The 22,364-nt window shown below is 35.5% G+C and overlaps 1 protein-coding gene across 1 annotated transcript; it reads right to left on the bottom strand.

The window, feature by feature from the left end:
- Positions 1 to 370: 370 nt before the first annotated feature.
- LOC126830388 (ubiquitin carboxyl-terminal hydrolase) lies at positions 371 to 20,563 on the bottom strand. Its single transcript, XM_050560773.2, has 9 exons — positions 20,422 to 20,563; positions 20,297 to 20,308; positions 17,984 to 18,112; positions 11,864 to 12,005; positions 8,198 to 8,280; positions 7,554 to 7,601; positions 6,876 to 6,951; positions 5,737 to 5,795; positions 371 to 2,886 (listed from the first exon to the last, which is right to left on the bottom strand). Exons 1-9 carry the CDS (start codon positions 20,461 to 20,463, stop codon positions 2,797 to 2,799), a joined length of 681 nt encoding a protein of 226 aa, XP_050416730.1. The 5' UTR covers positions 20,464 to 20,563; the 3' UTR covers positions 371 to 2,796.
- Positions 20,564 to 22,364: the final 1,801 nt, after the last annotated feature.

Raw genomic sequence — 22,364 nt, 5'->3', positions numbered from 1 at the left:
CCTACTCTTGTATCAAATTCCAACTGTCAAGGGATCTTTTATGTGCACGCCAATGTGTTCACAGGACCACGTTTTTTTTGTCCCGTCTCAACAACTAGACCGCAGTCCTTGTCAGGCCCTCCGTCCTGCATCACTGATAAGTGGGAACCACGCCGGAAAATCTGGATGGACTTTCTCGGCCAATGCAGGGATCGAACACCCGACCTCCAGGCTAGCTAGGCAGCATTTTACCACTTAGCCACGGTGACCCCCTCATGAATCTCTACCTTATGGTATTTTATACTTGGGGGTATCTCAGCATTTTGGTGGGACTTAATAGGGGGCTCCTACTCATTGGTATATGACTAATCTACTGCTACAAATACCTGTATATGTGTGTAAAACATTTATTTCCACAATAAGCACTGAGCAGTTAAATATTTACATCCCAATACAAAGCACTTCAATTTTACTTATCTATAACATAAATTAATGTCACTGATTTCTACCACATAAATATAATAATATTTATTGGAATGTGGTAAGAAATGACAATCTTGGAACTGGTACAGAATTTCAAACTAGAGGTCAGGATTATTTTGCAAGATATATATTGCTTGGAATTTGAAAAATTGTGTAGCCAAAAATATGACTCACTCCCACATTTGATTTAAGTTGGTTCTTTGCCCGTGGCCTTTTGTTATGTTTTTTAAAAAAGATCTCTTGCAATCAACTATACAAAAGTAGATTGCCAGGCAACAGAACATACACACACCACGGCATGCCTAAGTTGTCCCACAGTTCATAATAGTTGTCACTTATTTATTCTTTTGCGGGTAATAGACGCATTAAAAAAGCACTAAAATACTGGTCAAGAGTAACAACCCATTTAGTAACTATCTCAGAAATTTGATTGTCGTCTTGTGCTAACGAGAAATATGAATGACATACCAAAGGAAATACAAGCAGACAGACGGCGTGGCGACAATATAGCACTACAATAAAATATGATTACATAAATTAGAACTGATCTCACGAATTTAGACATGTAATGGAATGCACAGCCAATTCTAAATTAAATTGTTTCAAATGCATTTAATAACTGAACTTGAAATACACGGGATAATAATTCTATAGAATATAATCACTCTTTATTACCGAGCGACGTCTTGACAAGGCTTTATAAACACTACACAAGCTTAAAGTTGAAACATAGCTCAGTAATAACAGTACCTGTATTCTAAATTATGAAAATCAGCAATCATATCAAGGCCTACAAATACAATAGAAAAATAGGTTCACAATTGCAAAAGTACAAAAACCAATGTCTTCAATATAAAAATAAATGTCTGCTCAATAATATTTATTTAACCTACAAAGAATCTTTCTGAAAAGATTAATAAATCATTATATGATATTAAGTTTTCACCGGAGTTTGAAGAATTATAATGGAAATTGGCCACCTCAATAGTCAATACAATTAATCACTGATTGATGATGTTAATTCTGTAGATTTTACAAACAGTCGGAGAATAGGTTAAACAGATTCCAAATATAATCTTAGAGTAAATATCTAGGCTATGGTGGGGGTGTGAGGTGGATATTATAGTTGGTCCATAAGGTTTTCATCAAATGAAATGAAATGGGGTTTTAATGTCCTATTGTTCTTCACCAAGTAAGCAAACAGGTAGACACTGCGTCTGCTTTTCTTAAAATTCCACTTTCAAGTCTTCTTTCTTTGTCCCTTCCACATGACCAGATGATATCTAGCCTTAAAAAGTAGGTGATGTACTGAATGTTTTTTTCTTCCTAAACTTTCTGGTAACAATGGGTCCTTAGTGTAGATATTTGTGTTAGAATTAATATCCTGTCACAGCCTCAACTTACAACTCTTCATCTCCAGAATAATTAAAAAAGCCGAAATCTTCTGTATAGCTATTACATCCACAACTTGCTTTCAGAACTTGTGGATCAACCATACCAAAGATCTTTACTTATATCTGGAATATGTTTTACCATGTAAAATAGATGAACAGCAATCAATCAGTCACTTTCTGTATATAGCATACACACTATTTAAATTTGGAGTATTAATCAACTTGTAATCAACAAAAGAATTGTCTGGTAAGTATTTCTTTACATAAACTAAACAGGTGTCACAGTTTGACTAGATACCTGTTTCGTTAGGTTCCTTTAATATGGATTTTGTTCTGATTTCATATGGAACTTATTTTATGACAGCTTTGTTGCATCACTTATCTTTTTATCATTTTTAGAAATCTTTCCAACAACCATCTTTATGTAATACTCTGCTAGACAACTCTCCAACAACCAAATTAGTGTAAATAATTTATTTGGTACTCTATTTCTTATTTATTTCCATTTTTTTTTTTACTACTTATTTTTATTTGGTTAAGATCTATTGAGTACTATTATGTAAGCTATGGTTGTTTTGTTTGAGTTGTAACTAAACAAAAATTAGGTACTGTGTCAGATAATGACACCGAAAGTGATACAAACCAAACAGAACTTCAATTACGGATATACAAAATGACACTCCTAAATAAATTATGCATAGAAAAGCAGTTTGAAAGCTATTAATAATGTGGATAAAATGGTGGATAGACTAAATGTAAACAATACATTATAACTCACAGTCATCATTCTATACTATATATTGATCATTAAATAATAATAGTGTTGGTGATGATTGGTTTATAAATAACAGATCAATACAATAAATACAAGCTCCATTTTATTGTTTGCAGACAATGTAGCAATAATCCTGTGTGTAGTGGTCACCATCATTTAATCTCTCTAATCTTTAAGACGTATCAAAGCCATTAAAGTAAATGATATTTGGTCTGGATCCCTTTTCATAAATTCTTTTACCACATCTGCTGTATCCTATTTAAATAAGCAAATAAATCAGATTCTATATTAATATGTCATGGCATAAAAATTATCCAGGTCTAAGCATAGGCATGAACTATAGTATTCATAGTACACGATTTTACTCAGTGTCCATAATCTTGTTGTTTATTTATGATTACATTGTCACTTTGTAAAGTGCCCCTGAACATGTTATATAAAAGGGCGCACTATAATAATAATAATAATAATAATAATAATAATGTTGTGTTTACTGAATTCTGCATTCAATTTAAACAGTTGAATGATTAATATCCCATCTGTCGAATCAAATATACATTATGTAGTACTTTAGAAGTAAACCACAAATTCAGATTTAAAAAACACACACGTTTACTTAATAATGAGTGGTTAAAACAAAGTCAAGGGTATCACAAAACATCTTTTATAGCATCTAACGTTTCGTAAGTGTAAAAACTTACTTCCTCAGAGGGGGGGTTGGATGGCTGAATGGTTAGCATGTGCGCGCTGTACCATAAAGTCTGTCATTGAGTCAACTGGCGTGGTTTCGAATCCCTGGTTGTACGTGGCAAGGAGTAGGGTCGCCTGGCCAACCTCGTGGGTTTTCTCCGGGTCCTCCGGTTTCCTCCCACTGCTAAACAACCCTATGCGCAAGTGAATTATTGAAATAAAATTAAACCATATGTTAGTCCCGAAATGACCTAGTTTGTGTCGAGTGGATGTTAAACCCCATTTCTCTCTCTCTCTACTTCCTCAGAGAACACAACTACACAAATGAAATTTGAAGCACAAGGGAAGTCATAGTAACCAGTGATGTCATAATGTTAATATGACATAAAGAATCATTCTCCACACAAGTATCCCTCACTACATTGTTTTACCTAGAGGTCATCGGTCACGTGATTTACTACATGATGAAAATGTCATCTGTCAGAAAAAATCCTGGCGTTATAAACACTAAAATGAATTTTACGAAAAAATGTCATCAAATACTACTCAGAAAAAAAAACCCAGTTTAAATGAGCCTGTTTCGTGTGTTTAAAACCAACTAAATGTATTAGGCCTGACGTTCTAAAATTAGCATGATAACATGCACAGTTCGTATTTACGACCCTTTAACCCAGAAATATTACTAATTTTAATACCCCTGTGGTCATCTTTAATAGACAGTATTTACAGTTTCCCTTCATCACTGAGTCTTAAAAGTATTAAATAGTGAAATGGTCAATTTGATACTACAAATTCCTTTAAAAAAAAGGCAACTTTCTGATTTCTGTTTGCTAGATTTAAAGATGTTGAATCTGCTTATTTAGTTAGGTTCTTGCTAAATTTCAATGTGACATAAAAAAATTTGCACTGCGAACAAGCATAATCAAAAGTATCGAGCAATCAAACTGATTATCAACTATACACTAAGTTTCATCCCTCTCTATCAGATAGAATCAAGTTATCTTGTCCCAAAGCATCGACCAATGAAATTGATTAGCTTTAGCGGGAAATGTTAATCATTGAACTCGGTCAAAATATTCACCTAATGAACATCTCCATCAACTTTAAACATTCTATTATTGAATTATTATTTTCAGTTCTTCTTATGAATAGCCGGTTTCCAACTTCAGTCGGTAACACTAAATTATTTCCTTTATTTGCACTCATTTCAGAATCTACAAATTGTTGTTACAGATACACCATGGCAAAGATCTCCATGTTAAAATTATATTTAGAATCTTTTTTTTTTACCATTTCTATCACATGTAAACTTGGGGGTCGGCAAGATTTTCTTTTAATTATTAATTCAAATGAACTTGAAAGATATTTTAAACAACAACTTTTATTACTATACCCCCTTGAGTACAGACGTGATTTTAGTTTTTGGAAAATATAGATTTGGGGGACCCTCGTCTGAAAATGGCGATTTTAAAGTAATGAAGGGATCTGAAAATAAATTTTAAGGTGCTTTTCGTCAACTAATTTACTATGAATCTTTGCCTAAATTTAATTTATATTTGTACCATTTACAGAATACTTATTAATCAAAAAAAAAAATACTGTCAATTCCGTAATTAATATCTTTCCGGCACAGTTCACATTTTGCTACTCCTTGGACATTAACTTTACTATTTACAGAAGACTTGTCAATTCATACATTTTCAGCACATTTCACATTTTTTTACTCCTCAGAAGTTAACTTTACGAACAAAACGTCCGACAAGCTCGCCTTCCACCTTCCCACTTCCATATATTTTTAAATCCTTTGTCTAATAATTTGGTGTCGGCATCTCGATCCACGACCTTAGAAATGGTATAAAATAAGTGACAGAGTTATATATATTTCTATATAGCTATGTTACGTACACAGTGACATGGCGATCTTGCAATGTTGTTTTTTGCCTGTGTGACTCGTATTTCCCGCCACAACGAACCATTCTAGTTAGCTTTTGTAGAAAGCAATGAGACCTCGTGGACAAGTGCCATTTTAGCCGCGAAGTAGTTTGTTAAACGGAGAAAATTAAACTGGTTTGTATTAGCTAATATCAGTGCACGCTTCGTACTACATTGTACTACACACAAAAGGATTCGAGGAGACGATTACGTGCACAGTGACATGGCGATCTGGTAATGTTTACATTGCCGATATCCGCTTAGCAGATTTAGAAGTAATGGATAGATATTTTGAGGTGAATGAGTTACAAATTTGTTAGGAAATGATTTTTGATGATATTAGTGTGCACGTTTCATTATGCTTTCGAAACAAGGACTTGAATTAAAGCAGAACAATATAAAAACAAGAGTGTTGTCAAAAATTGGAACTGACTCATGTCTCTGAGTAAATAATGTAAACAACAACTGTTTTTGCTATACTACCTTAAGTAAATTATCAGCTGTAGTATCACGATGTCGTACTGGACCTTCCTTTCTTCCATCTGTTAATAGATATTGGTACAAATATTCAAATATATTGCTAAACATAGATCAGTTCTAAATTCTTAAGATTTGTAGCAATAAATCACTGTATTGCCTTTTATCTGTTTAATTTTCAGTATCTCTAATAGGTTGGTGGTCAAGTGGTTTAACATAATGACTTATTGAATCAAGTTGTTTAAAGGAGCTAAATCAATAATACTTGGGACCTAGAAATTGACACAAATGGGTCACAACGCATATAATTACGTAATATGAATGTATATAAACTGATTTACATTTAATTGTTTCTATTTTTACTCTAATTTCAAATCAATTATGTTCGGTGAAATATGCCAGAAGTCTCAATCGAGTGGCAATCTCTAGCTTCTGGTTATTTCAGACTACTCCGACAGTATTTATTGCGCATGCTCTCCAGATAAGAATATGGTGTCACCTTTTCACATGACTTATGGGATATGTCTAGCCTCATTCTTTGAGTCCCTTATTACAAATTGCACTGAAACGCATCCTGGTACACGATTTGTTTACCAATGGTAAAATGGTTATTTTGTCTTAAATATTGAATATCAGAAGCCCATCTTTCCCCAGTAATTCACAACATCAATGTTGATTTAAATTCACAAATAATTTGTGTATTCAATGTCGAATACTGTGGAAGATAATGAGTTAAAGACTTAGGTACTTTAACACAAGGTCTCATTGAGTCAAGTGGTTTAACATGAGGTTTTACTGAGTCAAGTCGTTTAAGGTTTCGTTGAGTCAAGTGGCATGATTTCGATCCCAAACATTGATGTGGGTTTCTCTGGGTCCTTCGGCTTCCTTCTATTTAAAGTCTCTTTTGAACGAGTGAGTTATTGAAAAAATTGTACATGTTAGTCCCAAACGACCTAGTTTGTGTTGAGTAGATGTTAAACTAGCTATGTATTTTCAATGTATGGAAGTGGTTACTATATTTGAATATTCAATAGTTCTGTGTGCAATGCAAGACATAATTTTTGACTCTAACCTTACACCAGTGATCACTTTAAAAACTATGATAATAATTGAAGTCCATGCAATACTAGTAGTCTAAGACTTACCAAGTTCGTATAACCCACCATCTTTATGAATGAAAGTTACAAAATGTGGATTGACATCTTCCGCTTGTGAAGGAGCCTTAATATAAAAAAAACCCCAAAACATCACTACATACATATTTACACATTCCCTATTTTTAAGTAATTTACAGCCGTAACATTCATCCAATTTTTGTGTCGATTTGTATCTGAGATGAAGCCTTAAAAAAAAAAGTGAGGGAAGAAATCTGATGGCGGGAGTAGGCTACACATTGACAAGGGAGAACCACGCCATACAGGGGTAGCTTTAGTGTGGATAATTTATGGATCTGTTCCAGAGTCGTAAACCTCGTAAATGTCTTTTTTTCAAACAATATTTTTGTTCAGGATGACTGACTATGTTTAGATCATACATGTATCTACGAGCCACATCCGCCTCCATATCTTTTTTTTTCCACCCACATCACATGCTCGACTAAACAACTTATTATTTACCCCAGGACACTGCGCTACTTTTTGGCTGGACACACCTATGGCTTGTTCTTATGTCAGTATTGTAAGATATTTACTCAACGAACTGGATAGTGATATATATTATACAGCAGATTTGATCTAGGATCCATCAAGGAATCTAATCTCTATTGTGTTCACAAGCTTTTCCGACACATAATATAACCCTGGCTAATCAAGGCAGAAACATACCTGGGTTTGTCCTTCTTGAGCACTGTCATGATGAGCTGAACCCATTTGCTGCAATATAAATATAGACCAGCATATACTTGTCAACCATTTTTTATTGGAGTTAATAGATGCCAGAATAAGGTAACCAGAAGTCGCGGTCAGGTTCAGAAAATAGAGTCAATAACCTTCCATTTCCATTAATAAGACTTCAACTACAGATATTTCTTATGTTATGTAGTATATTGTATTCTGAATAATATTTATGATCCCCACACTTTACCCAATTCATGTAGGACATGTCAGGCATACATGGATGAAACAGAATCCCTGACATAAGACTGAAATTTGCCCATTCTAACCCACACACCATAATAGTGAAATTGTTTCATAATTGGTGCTATTTTTGACAAGAATATGAATACGTAGTGTCAAGTTAATGTTTGTAAAATATGTAATTGTAACCTAGGGCAAGATTCACAGTTGTCCAAAGAATCCAACAGATGGTTGCCATGCAAGATACGCCAACATTTTGCAACAGATGGACAGAGAATGAGCTAAAACAAAAAGTGATTTTTTTTGTACAATCGTGGGCCACATTCCAGGAAGCTACGGTCCGATATGCACGAATATCAAGAGGAAGTTATATAAATACACAGTCAACTTACCTTATCACTTTCCAAAGCAGCGGCTCGTTCCTCTGGACTTAAATCTTTTGTTGCTTTCAAAAATTTGACAAAATGTTTGGTATCTTCAAAAGAGAAAGATAGGATGCCAGACAATGAAACTTTAGGTAGATAAAAATTAAAAGTATTTGCTAACGTTTCCAAATTGTGGACGGAGAACAAATTATAGGGTTCATCCTGTCATAGTCCCAATTTGTCACATCAAGAACACTAGCCTCCAGCACATCTAAAAAAAAATTGTTGGACTAACGTATCGGTCAATGGAGAACGATAAAGATAGGTTGCCAGGCAACGAAACATAAGCCCACAGCCGCTAAATTGTCCGGGCAGTCAACAAGAGTTGTCGCATATTTTTACTTTTTTCGGTAATGAAACATTTATAATACACTAAAATCTGATAAGAGCAACAACTCAGAAAACCATTAGAATTTGTTTGGTTTTTATAAAGTTCTGCCCCATGCTAACGTTTTGTATACAAAACTTTTAATACTGTATCATGAATTTAGCTGTTCCAAGTCATAAAAATTCATTGAAAATCAATATACTTGTTCGTCTCAAGATCTTAAATTCTGTGTATCAATCTGCAGTCAATCGGATATTAACTTTGGCCTCTAGAGCGTCCACAAGATTTTTCAAAGGGATCAAGGGCCATAACTTTGGCAGTAATTATCAGAAATCTTTGAAAATCAATAGGATTCTTCGCCTCGTGACCTCAAACACTGTGTATAAATTTAAAGTCAATCAGATATTAACTTTAGCCTTTAGAGCATCCACAAGGTTTTTTAAGTGATCAAGGGTCATAACTCTGGCAGTAATTATCGAATATCACTGAAAATGAATAGACTTCTTCGTCTCATGACCTTAAACACTGTGTATAAATTTAAAGTCAATCGGATATTAATTTTCGCCTCTAGAGCGTCCACAAGATTTTTTTTAAGTGGTCAAGGGCCATAACTCTGGCAGTAATTATCGGAAATCGCTGAAAATCAATAGGCTTCTTCGTCTCATGACCTTAAACACTGTGTATAAATTTAAAGTCAATCGGATATTAACTTTTGCCTCTAGACTGTCCACAAGATTCTTTGAAGTAATCAAGGGCCATAACTCTGGCAGTAATTATCGGAAATAGCTGAAAATCAATAGGCTTCTTTGTCTCATGACCTTAAACACTGTGTATAAATTTAAAGTCAATCGGATATTAACTTTGGCCTCTAAAGCGTCCACAAGATTCTTTGAAGTGATCAAGGGCCATAACTCTGGCAGTAATTATCGGAAATCGCTGAAAATCAATAGGCTTCTTCGTCTCATGACCTTAAACACTGTGTATAAATTTAAAGTCAATCGGATATCAACTTTAGCCTCTAGAGCATCCACAAGCAATTGTGGACGCCGGACGGACGGACGTGGGCGACAACAATATACAACCACATTTCAATGTGGGCGTATAAAAATCATCTTTAACACTATTTGCGTACAGGGAGCAGTTTCGATCCTTTTTTCACAAAATTCTAACTCAACCATCCTTATGGTGTTTTCATGAAATTCCAACTCAACCATCCTTATGGTGTAACAGTGATATATTTAAACATTTTTTTATAAATTGGATAAAAATTGTAACCTCTAGAGTGTCCACAAGCTAAAACGAGATTTTCCGTACAATCAGGGGCCATAATCCATGAAGTTACCGGCCAATACATGGCAATATCGAAAGGAACCAAGATCTTAGGACGATAAACCTATATTTCAAGTTGTGTCCAAATCGGATAAAGATAGGTTGCCAGGCAACGAAAAATACGGCCACAGCAGCTAAAGCGTCTGAGCGTTCGACAAGGGTTGTCGCACATTTATTCTTTTGTAGGTAATTGGGGGTATTTATTTACAAGACGATTTCATACAGATCAGATTATAATTTTTCGTCGTTTGAGGGTTCACAAGGTTCTACACACTAAAGGAAGGGCCTTAACACTGGAAGTAATTTACAAAAATTGTTGAAATTTGACCAGCTTTTTCATTTTACTAATTCAAATAATGCATATAAATTTCATACAGATTGGATTATAACGTTCACAAGTTCAACAAAGTAAATCAAGGGCCATAAATTAAGAAGTGATCGACAGAAATTGCTGAAATTCAATAGGATTCTTGATTTCACTAATCTAAATAATGCATATAAATTTCATATAGATTGGATGATAACTTTCATCATTCAAGTGTTCACAAGGTGAAACAAGTGCCATAACTCTACAAGCAATTATTTGAAAATGCTCGAAATGGGCTTAATCTCTAAGTCACATACTTTTTCCCAGTATAACTGAGACATCGGGTGGATCCAACAAGTAGTTTTCAAGATTGTATGCTCTAGTGGAAAATAAAGCGGCCACCATCACTAGAACTGCGACGCAGTAATGACCGGTTTCACTGGTGCCACTTTACCCTTTGATTTTATGTCACTTCCGATGCCTCGTTACCCTTGTAATTATGTCACTTCCGGTACCAATGAAACCGTTAAACAGATTTCCAACTACGTATTGCACATGTGTTATAAAAGAGACACAGAATCAACCAAATCCAGCAATGCGGAATCAACCAAATCCATCATGCAGAATCAACCAAATCCAGCAATATCAATTCCATTTATACATTTGCTACATGTTAAAGATAGGTTGCCAGGCAATGAAACATACAACCACAACAAGAGTTGTCGCAAATTTTTACTTTTTTCGGTTATGAAACATTTATAATACACTAAAATCTGATTAAGAGTAACAACTTTATAAAGTTCTGCCCCACGGTAATGTTTGGTATACGAAACATTTAATAGCATGGATTTATCTGTTCAAGTTATCAAAATTCATTGAAAATCAATATACTTGTTCATCTCAAGATCTTAAACTTTGTGTATCAATCTAAAGTCATTTGGATGATACATGTAACTTTAGCCTCTAGAGCATCCACAAGATTTTTCAAAGTGATCAAGGGCCATAACTCTGGTAGTAATTATCAGAAATCATTGAAAATCACTAGGCTTCTTCGTCTGCTAACCTTAAACACTGTGTATAAATTCAATCGGATATTAACTTTGGCCTCTAGAGCGTCCACAAGATTTTTTGAAGTGATCAAGGGACATAACTCTGGCAGTGATTATCAGAAATCGCTGAAAATGTAGAGGCCTGTTTGTCTCATGACCTTAAACACTGTGTATAAATTTAACTTCAGCCTCCAGAGCGTTCACAAGATTTTTTGAAATATCAAGGGCCATAACTCTGGCAGTAATTATCGGAAATCGCTGAAAATCAATAGGCTTCTTCGTCTCATGACCTTAAACACTGTGTATAAATTTAAAGTCAATCGGATATTAACTTTAGCCTGTAGAGCGTCCACAAGCAATTGTGGACACCGGACAGACGAATAGATGGGAGCAACAACAATATACAACCACATTTTAATGTGGTCATATAAAAATTGTGACCTGCAGAGGGTCCACAAACAAACTGTGGACATCCGGACAGACAGGGTTGATAGCAATATACTTCCATATGGAAGTGTGGGCTGTAAATGAATGACAATGGTGCTCTCTCTGACGTCCGAACTTAATGATATCTATGTGATGTGTATCCTCGTTTAATAACGTTATTTTAGTTCTCTTACCATCAAACTGGATGTCATCTGCATTATTAGCTACAGCATGAACCATGGCAACTGTTCCACAAGCATTACGAATTGACTGCTTCATATAGTAAATTGGCACTGATGGATTTGGTTCAACAGTTCCAATAGGATTCTGCTCAACCTACAATTATACATTTTTTTTTTTGTAAATATACTCTTAAAAAAATATAGGGGATATTGAAATGCAAATACATATACCTATGTAGGTTGTGATATGATAAATAGTCATGGACACTTGACATGCTTTGAGAGTAAATTCACAGATGAAGAACTTATCGCTCCAACAGAACCACTGAGCTGCACTTGCGACACGCAATAGCGCCACACACGTGGGAGGGGTTCATTGTCAAATTTGACACTTCAAGGAAGGGTTGATGAAAACTGCCGCATGCTGGTTTATCCTATCCATCTTTGCTTTATCTTCCTATCGGTTCTTGCATAAGACTTACTGTTTAGCGTATCTTTGCTTTAGTATGTTACATTTAATTTGCAATGAGAGGTCTTCAACATGATGAACGTCTATGTGCTATTGGCATGCTTGAAATGGGATCTACACAGCGAGCAGTAGCCAACATGCTTAATGTGTCACAGTCTGTGATCAGCAGACCGTGGAACCAGTACCAACAAACACACAATGTTGATGATAGACCTCGTTCAGGTCGTCCTAGAGCCACTACACAAGCCCAGGATCGATACATTCGTACACAGGTCCTGCGAAATCGAGGACAAACAGCCAATCAGCTTTCTGTCAATTTGTATCAGGTTACAGGAATTCGAGTTTCACCCCACACAATTAGAAATCGGCTACATGCAGCCCATTTGCATGCGCGACAACCGCATGTTGTTCCTCCATTAACTTGCCAGCACATGGCAAACAGGCGTCAATAGTGTAGGCAGCGTAGAAATTCGGGTTATCGTTGATGGGTGCGTGTAATGTTCTCAGATGTGTCTAAATTTACTCTGGATTTCACCGATGGGCGTGCTTGCTTTTGGAGGCGTGTAAATGAGTGTCAGTCATGCTAACGTTAACGTCAGACAGTATGACAGATTCGGGCGTGGGTCTGTTATGGTGTAGGGAGGAATCACCATGACTTGCAGAACGGACTTGCATATTGCTCAAGGAAGGGTCACTGGTGTGTACTACCGTGACCACATCCTGGCACCGATAGTTCTGCCCTTTGCTCAACGTGCAGGTAGACGTTTCATCTTTCAAGATAATAATGCCCGTGCCCACCACGCTCGTGTCATGAATGACTACCTCCAGCATCACCATATTGTCCATATGCCTTGGTCAGCCATTAGTCCTGACCCCTATAGAGCATGTCTGGGACATGATCGGGAGACGTGTTCGTCGACGTCAACGGACAACACTGCAAGAACTGGCTGTGGCACTGCAAGAGGAGTGGGTCAGATTGCCCCAAATCGTGATTGGATGGTTGATTAGGAGCATGCCACGTCGAATTGCTGAATTGCTGATTGGTGGAGCAATTACTCATTATTAAGACAAAAAATCAAAAACGTCCATTTTCACTTTTGACAGTGTATCTCTTTGCATGTGAAATGGGACCGTCAGATAAGCCGCCCTTATGAACTGTTTATGTTCATGTGCAGGCAATTGGCCTGTTATTAACATACACTGGTTACCTCTAATAAAAACAGCAGTGCATTTCCACAGTTTTGTATTGTTTCTGAATATCCCCTACTTTTTTTGAATAGTATATGTTATTTCCATTTTACAAATAAAATATTGATCCACATCAGTCAACTGAAATGATCCATAAGTCAAACAAGTGGTTGTCATGCAAGATATGCCCACATTATCGGAAATCGTTGAAAAACTATAGGTATAAATAAAAAGTCAATAGGGTGATAACTTCAACCGCTAGCATGTTCAAGATTTTTCAAAGTGATCAAGGGCCATAACTCAGGCAGTAGTTATTGGCAATCGCTGAAAATCAATAGGCTTCTTTTTCTCATGACATCAAACACTGTGTATAAATCTTAAGTCAATCGGGCATTAACTTTAGCCTCTAGAGTGTCGGCTCACGCACCAAAATGGTTGCCGTCCATGCTTATCAAGTTCATAAAAAATCCAATCAGAATTGTGGCATGTATATATTAACTTTAGCCTCTAGAGCGTCCACAAGATTTTTCAAATTGATCGAGGGCAATAACTCTGGCAGTAATTATCGGAAATCGCTGAAAATCAATAGGCTTCTTTGTCTCATGACATTAAACACTGTGTATAATTCTAAAGAGAGAGAGAGAAATGGGGTTTAACGTCCACTCGACACAAACTAGGTAATTTCGGGACTAACATATGGTTCAATTTCATTTCCATAATTTGCTTGCATGTAGGGGTCTTTTGCAGTGGGAAAAAACTGGAGGGCCTGGAGAAACCGGGGATTCAAAACCACGCCTTACTTAATGACAGACTTTATGATACAGCGTGCACGTGCTAGTATAATTCTAAAGTCAATCGAATATTCACTTTAGCCTCTAGAGCGTCCACAAGATTTTTTGAAGTGATCAAGGGTCATAACTCAGGCAGTAGTTATCAGCAATCGCTGAAAATCAATAGGCTTCTTTGTCTCATGACATCAAACACTTTGTATAAATTTTAAGTCAATTGGGCATTAACTTTATACAGTTCCTCCCAAATTTTTTGGACCGAAATCGGGGCGACGCGACGAAAAAAACCTCTCAGAATTCTCTTAGATTTCGCGGTGAAATTTCTCTTGATTCTGCGGCGATTTTTCTCTAAGATTCGCTTTGAATCCACCGTGTTTCGCTAGGAATTTACCGTGTTTCTCTAGTAATTCACCGTGTTTCGCTAAGAATACACCATCTTTCTCTAAGAATACATCGTGTTTTGCCATGCTTCCCGCCAGGAATTCGTGAGCCTACCTTAAGTTAGGGTCGAACTAATATTGTCTATAATAAATTGAAGGAGTTGTAATATAGTAATGCTGCCGTGAAAATGGGTACATATATAATGTACAGGCCCATTTGAATAACAACAAAATGAGTTAGGTAATCCCGGGAAAACGTTTATTGGCATTCTGTATCGGTTGGAATTTTTTTTCCAACGCACTGTACATGCATTACGTGGGGCCAAAATGTATGCAAACTATGAACAACTTACAATTTTTTAAACATATAAATTCATCTACGTCTATAACTTAGATGTAATCCATCAATTATTGGCTGCTACCAAATCCAAACTTTAAATTATATACGATGAGCTTTTTCACATTACTTCATTACTCGCAGCTTCAGTTAATCTAAATCAATAAAGCGCAGTGTCATAAATCACTCCACGGTGCACTTAAAGGTAAGTCACGTGGTCAGAAACGTGGGAAAAGATTGTTACTATATTCTTACGCTGCGTTATTCGGCGAAAAGTATTTAGTAAATCTTGACTGTCACTGGTATATGATAATAATGGATTACGACGCATTAAAACAATATGGGTAGGAGGGGTACACTGTGAAGATCACAAAGGTGACAGCGTCATGTATTTGTTTTTTTACAAATTATGTATACATATAATACCGTACATTAACATGCATTCAACTAAGGAATATTCTTATGGGATTTTGCGCAGCCTTAGAAAAATCTCCGCTGTGACAATATACACTACACTTTTTGAATAAAGCCATTTCACACATACAGACATGTACATTACATGCACATGTCATATATTTAAACAATGGCCACGAGTGTGTTAATTCTCTCCTTCACTCCGTTATAATTTACGTATTTTAAGTACACTTTCTGAATGATTCCATTCTTTTGTACAAATCCATGTTTTAAATGTTGTTTTAATAAATTGATAATTGTGTTTGTTTTAATATGCATCTGTTTTCTTTGAAATAATAAAGTGTTATGCACTTATGCGTAGTATTTTTTCATCATGAAGTACATCGAAGAAAAACAATTAAATTGTTGATATAATAAAGATAAATATTTGCTAATATGTACTTACCGGCAGCGGACATTGTTAAGTTATGTATATACTCACCTATAAATTATTCGTCTCTTTGTATTGTCATTTAATTATAAATAACATATTGTCTGTGTTATATTTTTAAAATGAATAAGTCAAGCCTTATAATATAATTTAATTGGTCTGAGTAGCAAAGATAATATGGGTCCGATATTATGCAATATCGATGCAGGTTCAATCACGAAACTTGCGTGTACACCGCCTAAGTAGTATAACTTTCAAGCTTCTAGATTTTAAACGTAAACATATATGTATAGGCTTATAGATTGCAGTTACACAGGGTACATGTATATGCAGTAGGAAATCGGGAAATTGGACGTGCAAAAAAATGGAATCATTCAAAAAGCGTACTCAAAATAAGTAAATTATAACGGGGTGAAGGAGAGAATTAACACACTCGTGGCCATTGTATAAATATATAATATGCGCATGTAATATACACATCTGTGTGTGTGAAATGGCTTTATTCAAATCCGCTTCTACAGAAATGAATTGGTCGACATAGAGTAGATGTGTATTGTCACAGCAGAGATTTATCTACGGCTGCGCAAAATCCCGTAAGAATATTCATTGGTTGAATGCATGTATATGTACAGTATTATATGTATAATTTGTAAAATAACAAATACATGCCGCGGTCACTTTTGTGACCTTCACAGTGTACCCCATCCCACCCATATCGGATAGACAAAAAAAGTATTCGGATCACAAATCTCGATCCGATTTTCAACACTATACAACATGCAAGTTTATGACTGAGTGGGGATGTGGGATTTATTCACCGTAGAAGGTATTGATTACCGAAACGTATCACAAATACTTTTTTTTATTTTCTAAAATTATTGAGGGGGCAAACAGAGGGCAGACCAGGGAGTTTTTCCGCCGTGTTCAGCGATTCTAGTCCCAAACTCCAGCCGCGTAGTGTAGCCTCTAGTGTCAGATCATGCACCAAAATTAATAGTTGCCGTCATTGCTTACCAAGTTCCAAAATAATCCAATCAGAATTGTGGCATGTATACGATATACACAAACACTGGGCGTGACTCTGTCCCTTGGGGTTGGGACATGCACCAAAATCAATAGTTGCCGACCTTAGGTAATAAGGTATACATATGCCAAGTTCCAAAACCATGCATTAAGAATTGTGGCCTGTAGATAACACACAGTCACACAAAGAAAACATTTTTGTGGCTCTGCCCGTGGGATCGGGGCATTCACCAAAAACAATAGGGATCATCCTTAGAGTATAAGGAATAGGTATGCAAAGTTTCAAAAGGATCTGTTAAGAATTGCGGACTGTAGGTGATACACAGCCACAAACAAAAATTGGGCATGGCTTTGTCCCAGGGGGTTGGGCATGCACCAAAATCAGAGGTCATACCTAGGGTATAAGGAATAAGTATGAAAAGTTTTCAAGACGATCAATTAAGAACTGCAGCCTTAGGTGACACAGAAAAAAGAAAATGGGCGTGGCTCTGCTCCTGAGGGTGGGGCATGCACCAATATTGATGATCCTTAGCGTGTAAGGTAGAGCTGTGCGATATCCCTGGAAAAGGATATTGCTATATTTTTTGAAAATATCGCGATATAATCACTCTATCGCAATATTCTATGTAATGTCAATAATTTCAGTTTATCACTTTTTAATCACTGGAAATTTAATAGAAGCATGGATAATTATAACGGTATTGGTTGGGTTAAATAGTGAGCGAGAAGTCACGTGATGTAAACAAACCCCATTATCAGCATTTGCTAACTTTGTGGAATGAACACTCAGGAGTATAACAGTATATGTTGGTATTTATTCTTCATTAAGCAATAAAATATCGGAAAGACATTTTTTCAATATTTATGTTAAAATATCATCTAGAAAAGTCAAAATCGCGGTAAGTTCGGTATTTCGATATTTTTCTAAAGACGGTATTTTTGACGGTTTTTATTTCTGTGAGTGTGACGGTTTTATTTTGAATAAAGGATTAAGTATCCAGCCTGTAGACGACAAACAAATACAAAAAATGGGTCTGGTATGCACCAAAAACAATATGAATGTGGATGTATAAAAATAATAATCACTATAGCAAGCTACCTACCTTTTCTGTAGAAGGAAAGAGAAGAATAATGGCATCAACAGGTTGTGGAACCATGGCTAAAATTTCATCATCTAATCCATAGATATCGACAAACTGACAGCTCTCAGGTATACCCAGGGAATGAATATACTACAATTATAAAATATTACATACTGAGATGGAAAATATTACAAACTGAGCTGGAAAATATTACAATTATAAAACATTACAAACTGATCTTGAAAATATTATAATTATAAAACATTACAGATTTTCGGGAGTGAACGCCATATTTCGGATAAGAATTGAGTGGGATATGCAGCCACTGGTTTGATCAGCACAAGTCTAATAATAGATAAATTGACAATAGATAACTAGCCTAACAATTTATATAGAACATTTGAAGCCAAAATATCGACCTGCAATAGGCAGATTTAACTCTTACATAATGCATCTTTAAAATTGAAAGCTGATTCAAATCATTATAATTTACACAACATAATGTAGTAATTATCGAATTGTTAATAAACCATACATATACCTGCAGATATAAATCCAAGGCCCAAGCCAAACATAATCTCCCAAATATTTAGTTGAAGAATGGTACCACCTTCATCATATGGAAGATGAAATGGGACAATATTCATGATTTGTGTTTCTACACTCCAGTTTCAACATTTTATATACAAAAGCAATATTTTAAACTCATCATTGTTGTTTCTACATTTTTATGCACAAAATCAACATTTTTATAAAAACAAAATATTAACTTTATGTTTCAATTTTGCCATTTTATCGATAACATTTATATCATTAAGTAAAATCAAAATTTATAAATTTTACTTGACAAAGAAATAAATTCATTACGTTTCAAAGTCAAAATCTTGAAATGAAAAAAAAATGTCCCGAAAAATATATTTGAATTATAGAGATTACTTCCACCTACTTCACCGCTTAGTTTTTACCAGTTTTTCTCCAATCTACGGCTTCATTTTTACCAACATTATTACACCAAAGGGCATTGTAGTACCAACATTATTACACCAAAGGGCATTGTAGTACCAACATTATTACACCAAAGGGCATTGTAGTACCAACATTATTACACCAAAGGGCATTGTAGTACCAACATTATTACACCAAAGGGCATTGTAGTACCAACATTATTTCACTAGAGGGTGTATGTGTACAACTTTGATACAATCTATAAATTAGTCTCACTAATAAGACCCATATTGTCCCATTTCGTCTTCCATCCCATAAAAGCTGTTAATCGCAGGCAGATAAACTTGCTTTCGTTTCGTATTTACAAACTACACAAATGGTAATTAACAACTTACCAAAAGGCCCTACTCTTGAATTGAATCACCTCTGGTACAATATAAAATCCATTGTACATTCGAAAGCATAGGCTAAATAAGTTCTCGCTTGAAACAAATGGGGCTGCATCACTTGAATCAGGATAGGTCAATTCGAATAAAAGGATGAAAGTTATTAGTCCGAACTCAGTTTTTAGTTTGGGCGTTCGCTGTTAACACATCTAAATATGCCGGTTGTCTGTAATATTGTTTCGATCTCATATCGCTTGCAATTTTCTTGCTTTATCTTTTGAAATATTTTTATGACAAAATTCTACCCTGTATTACAGTGTATTCGTAGAATATTGTGGTAGGCTACATATTTGCCCTTCCTGTAACTTATGGAGCAGAACCCACCCTTAACCGTCTAATGCTTGTGCTAATAATATGTTTACTTTTAATTTACCAGCATTTATTTCTATTAATTTAAAGCATATGGGTACTATCTAAACAGATATTTTTGAGAGAGAGAGAGAGAGAGAGAGAGAGTGGGAGGGCTTAATGTCCCACTGACACTCTAGGTCATTTCGGGACTAAAGAAATAGAAAGACATTAAAATAAAATGTTCCCCCCACAATCTTTCGGTTCAACTCAACTACACTTGTTTGTACTGTAGCCTTCATGCAGAACTCTTCCAAGTAGTTTGTTCATACTGATGAAAACACTTTTATTATTTTGCATGGAGAATTTATAGACCCTTAACAAATTCACATTATATTAAGAAAAATGTGACAATAAAATAATTGTAGTGCCGGTTGAAGTATAGCCTACAGTACATTACATTTTAACAAAAGTAAAGCAATGTCAATGCATCTGATGTCATTTGCACTGTCTGTACACCAATACGTTGATGGTCCGCATCATAATTTGTTCATTTCATTTTCTACATTTATGTAAGCCATGTCATTATGTCTGACATAATGTCTGACATTCTCGTTCAGACGAGTCACAGACTGGATTGACAAACAGGACATACCTTGTTGAGTACCTGGAACAGAAAGGAATAACGGATAAAATAATAACATACATATGTCACAAGATATATAATAACTTATGTTACTTTAACATGTCGATGTAACGAACAACCAACTATCAACTTACTTCGGGATTTGACTCCAAGGGGATCCAACGCTGTTCAGACATTTTCTCAGGAATCGTCCAGATTCCTTGTATCGATTTTATTACCCACGTGCACCCAACCGATACAAGTTGGCAAACAACAGGTTAACTGTTAATAAGTTTATATCAAGCCAGCAGACATTAGTGTAGTATACATGCAACATTGACAACTCTTCCAAACCAATTTGTATATGGTTGAGCAACCTTCGATTCAAGTGTATTTTATTATAAACCTTATATTGCACCTTGTGGAAGGCATTCAAAACTTTTTAATATGGTTTGCCTATGGAAGTTATTCTATAACACACAGTGTGGGAGACTTTGTGTGGATAGGTTGTATACTATACGTATATTATAGGCTACGAAAATAAATCGAAAAATAGTTTGTCGCATGGCTATAAATCAAGTTGTCTTAAGTGCGCTTTTTCAATTTTCCTTGATTTGATATCTGTAACATGGCCCGACTGCCCCCCCCCCCCGCCCGCCACCGAAAAAAAAAGTTGCCGACCATAGTTCTAAAATACCTATATTGTTTTTAATAGACAGGGATCGTCATGTGGAGTATTGATTTGGGGACTGTCGCGTGGGCTCCTGCCTTGTCAATAAGCTCATTGTTCAGAGTTCGCTTGAGAATGACTTTCTGGACTGGAAAACGCGTTTGCGGTCGTCCAATTTTCGAAATTTTCCGGGAGAGAACTCCGGCACCCCCTCCCCCCCTTCGTCGGTCCCTGGGTAACCACATTGTTATTAGAGACAAAATAACACCGACACTCAACGGTCTTTGCATATCCACACCATTAAACATGCATTATGTAATCGCTAATTCCTCTGTCTACATGTATTTTGGCTTCAAATGTTATATTACGTTATTATTTAGACGTTTGTTCACATGACAAGCCTATGACTCTCTAGACTAAGGATGGCACAGATGTACACGGATTTTAAATACGATCGACATTTAATGATTTAATTTAAAAATGGAAAAGAAGCATGCAAGGTCGTTTTTTTTTTCGTTCATTCCTAAAGTTTTACGTAAAGTGATATCGTAGACAGTAACGGTTTGCCTGTTTCATTGTTTGGTCTTGTTATTTAATTAATGGGATTTCGAGTTTTGATTTTACATAGTTAAAAAAGTAAAAAAGGGTGCATGGGTTGTGGTGTATATATGTTTCTTTTGTAGGTATACCGTTGAAGTTTTGGTCTTCGTTTTGTGGGAACTATGGAAATTGATTCTTATGTTTGGTGGAATTTATTTTTTGTATCCTTACATATTGAGGAGTTACTTTTGTTCTAGAAGGTTTTGTTGTACATTTCACTTTGAGGTTGTTCATCAGGTGTCAGTTTGTCACTCATTATAGCGATAATGAACTCGTATTTAAGTCAATTTCTCACTAAGTTTTTACACTTTAGATTTCTTCGATTTACGTAGATAATTAACTAACCTAGTCTCTATCAAACAGACAAACAGTTTATTTTTTATAACTATAAGGCAACAGCCTACAGTACACATACAAAAACTGACAGATAATGCTATACGTTATATCAAATGTTCAAATTTTATTTTATTGCAAGTTACTTTCTATCTGATGACACATGTGTTTAACGAAGGTAAGAGGTATCTCAACAAAATTGAAACTTATACGAAATTTGAAATATTCTTATGGAAGACGATATTTACAATTAAGAACTTACTATTATGGTTAAAAATATTCACAATAAATAAAGTAACTAAAGTTAAACCTTCTAGTAATAAACTTTGATGTGTCTCTTTAATTAAAACAGATATGACGCCACCCTTTGATGTTTTTAACCAGTATAAGTGGGTGAGACGCTGGCTCGCTAGCCTAGAGGTCGGGTGTTCCATCCCTGCATTGGCCAATAAAGTTCATCTAGATTTTCCGGCGTGGTTCTACTTGTCAGTGATG

This window comes from Patella vulgata, chromosome 8, assembly GCF_932274485.2.
Source record: "Patella vulgata chromosome 8, xgPatVulg1.2, whole genome shotgun sequence".
Classification (NCBI taxonomy): Eukaryota; Metazoa; Mollusca; class Gastropoda; family Patellidae; genus Patella; species Patella vulgata.
Note: the sequence above shows the minus strand (reverse complement) of the source record. Positions and strands in the feature narration are given on the sequence as shown.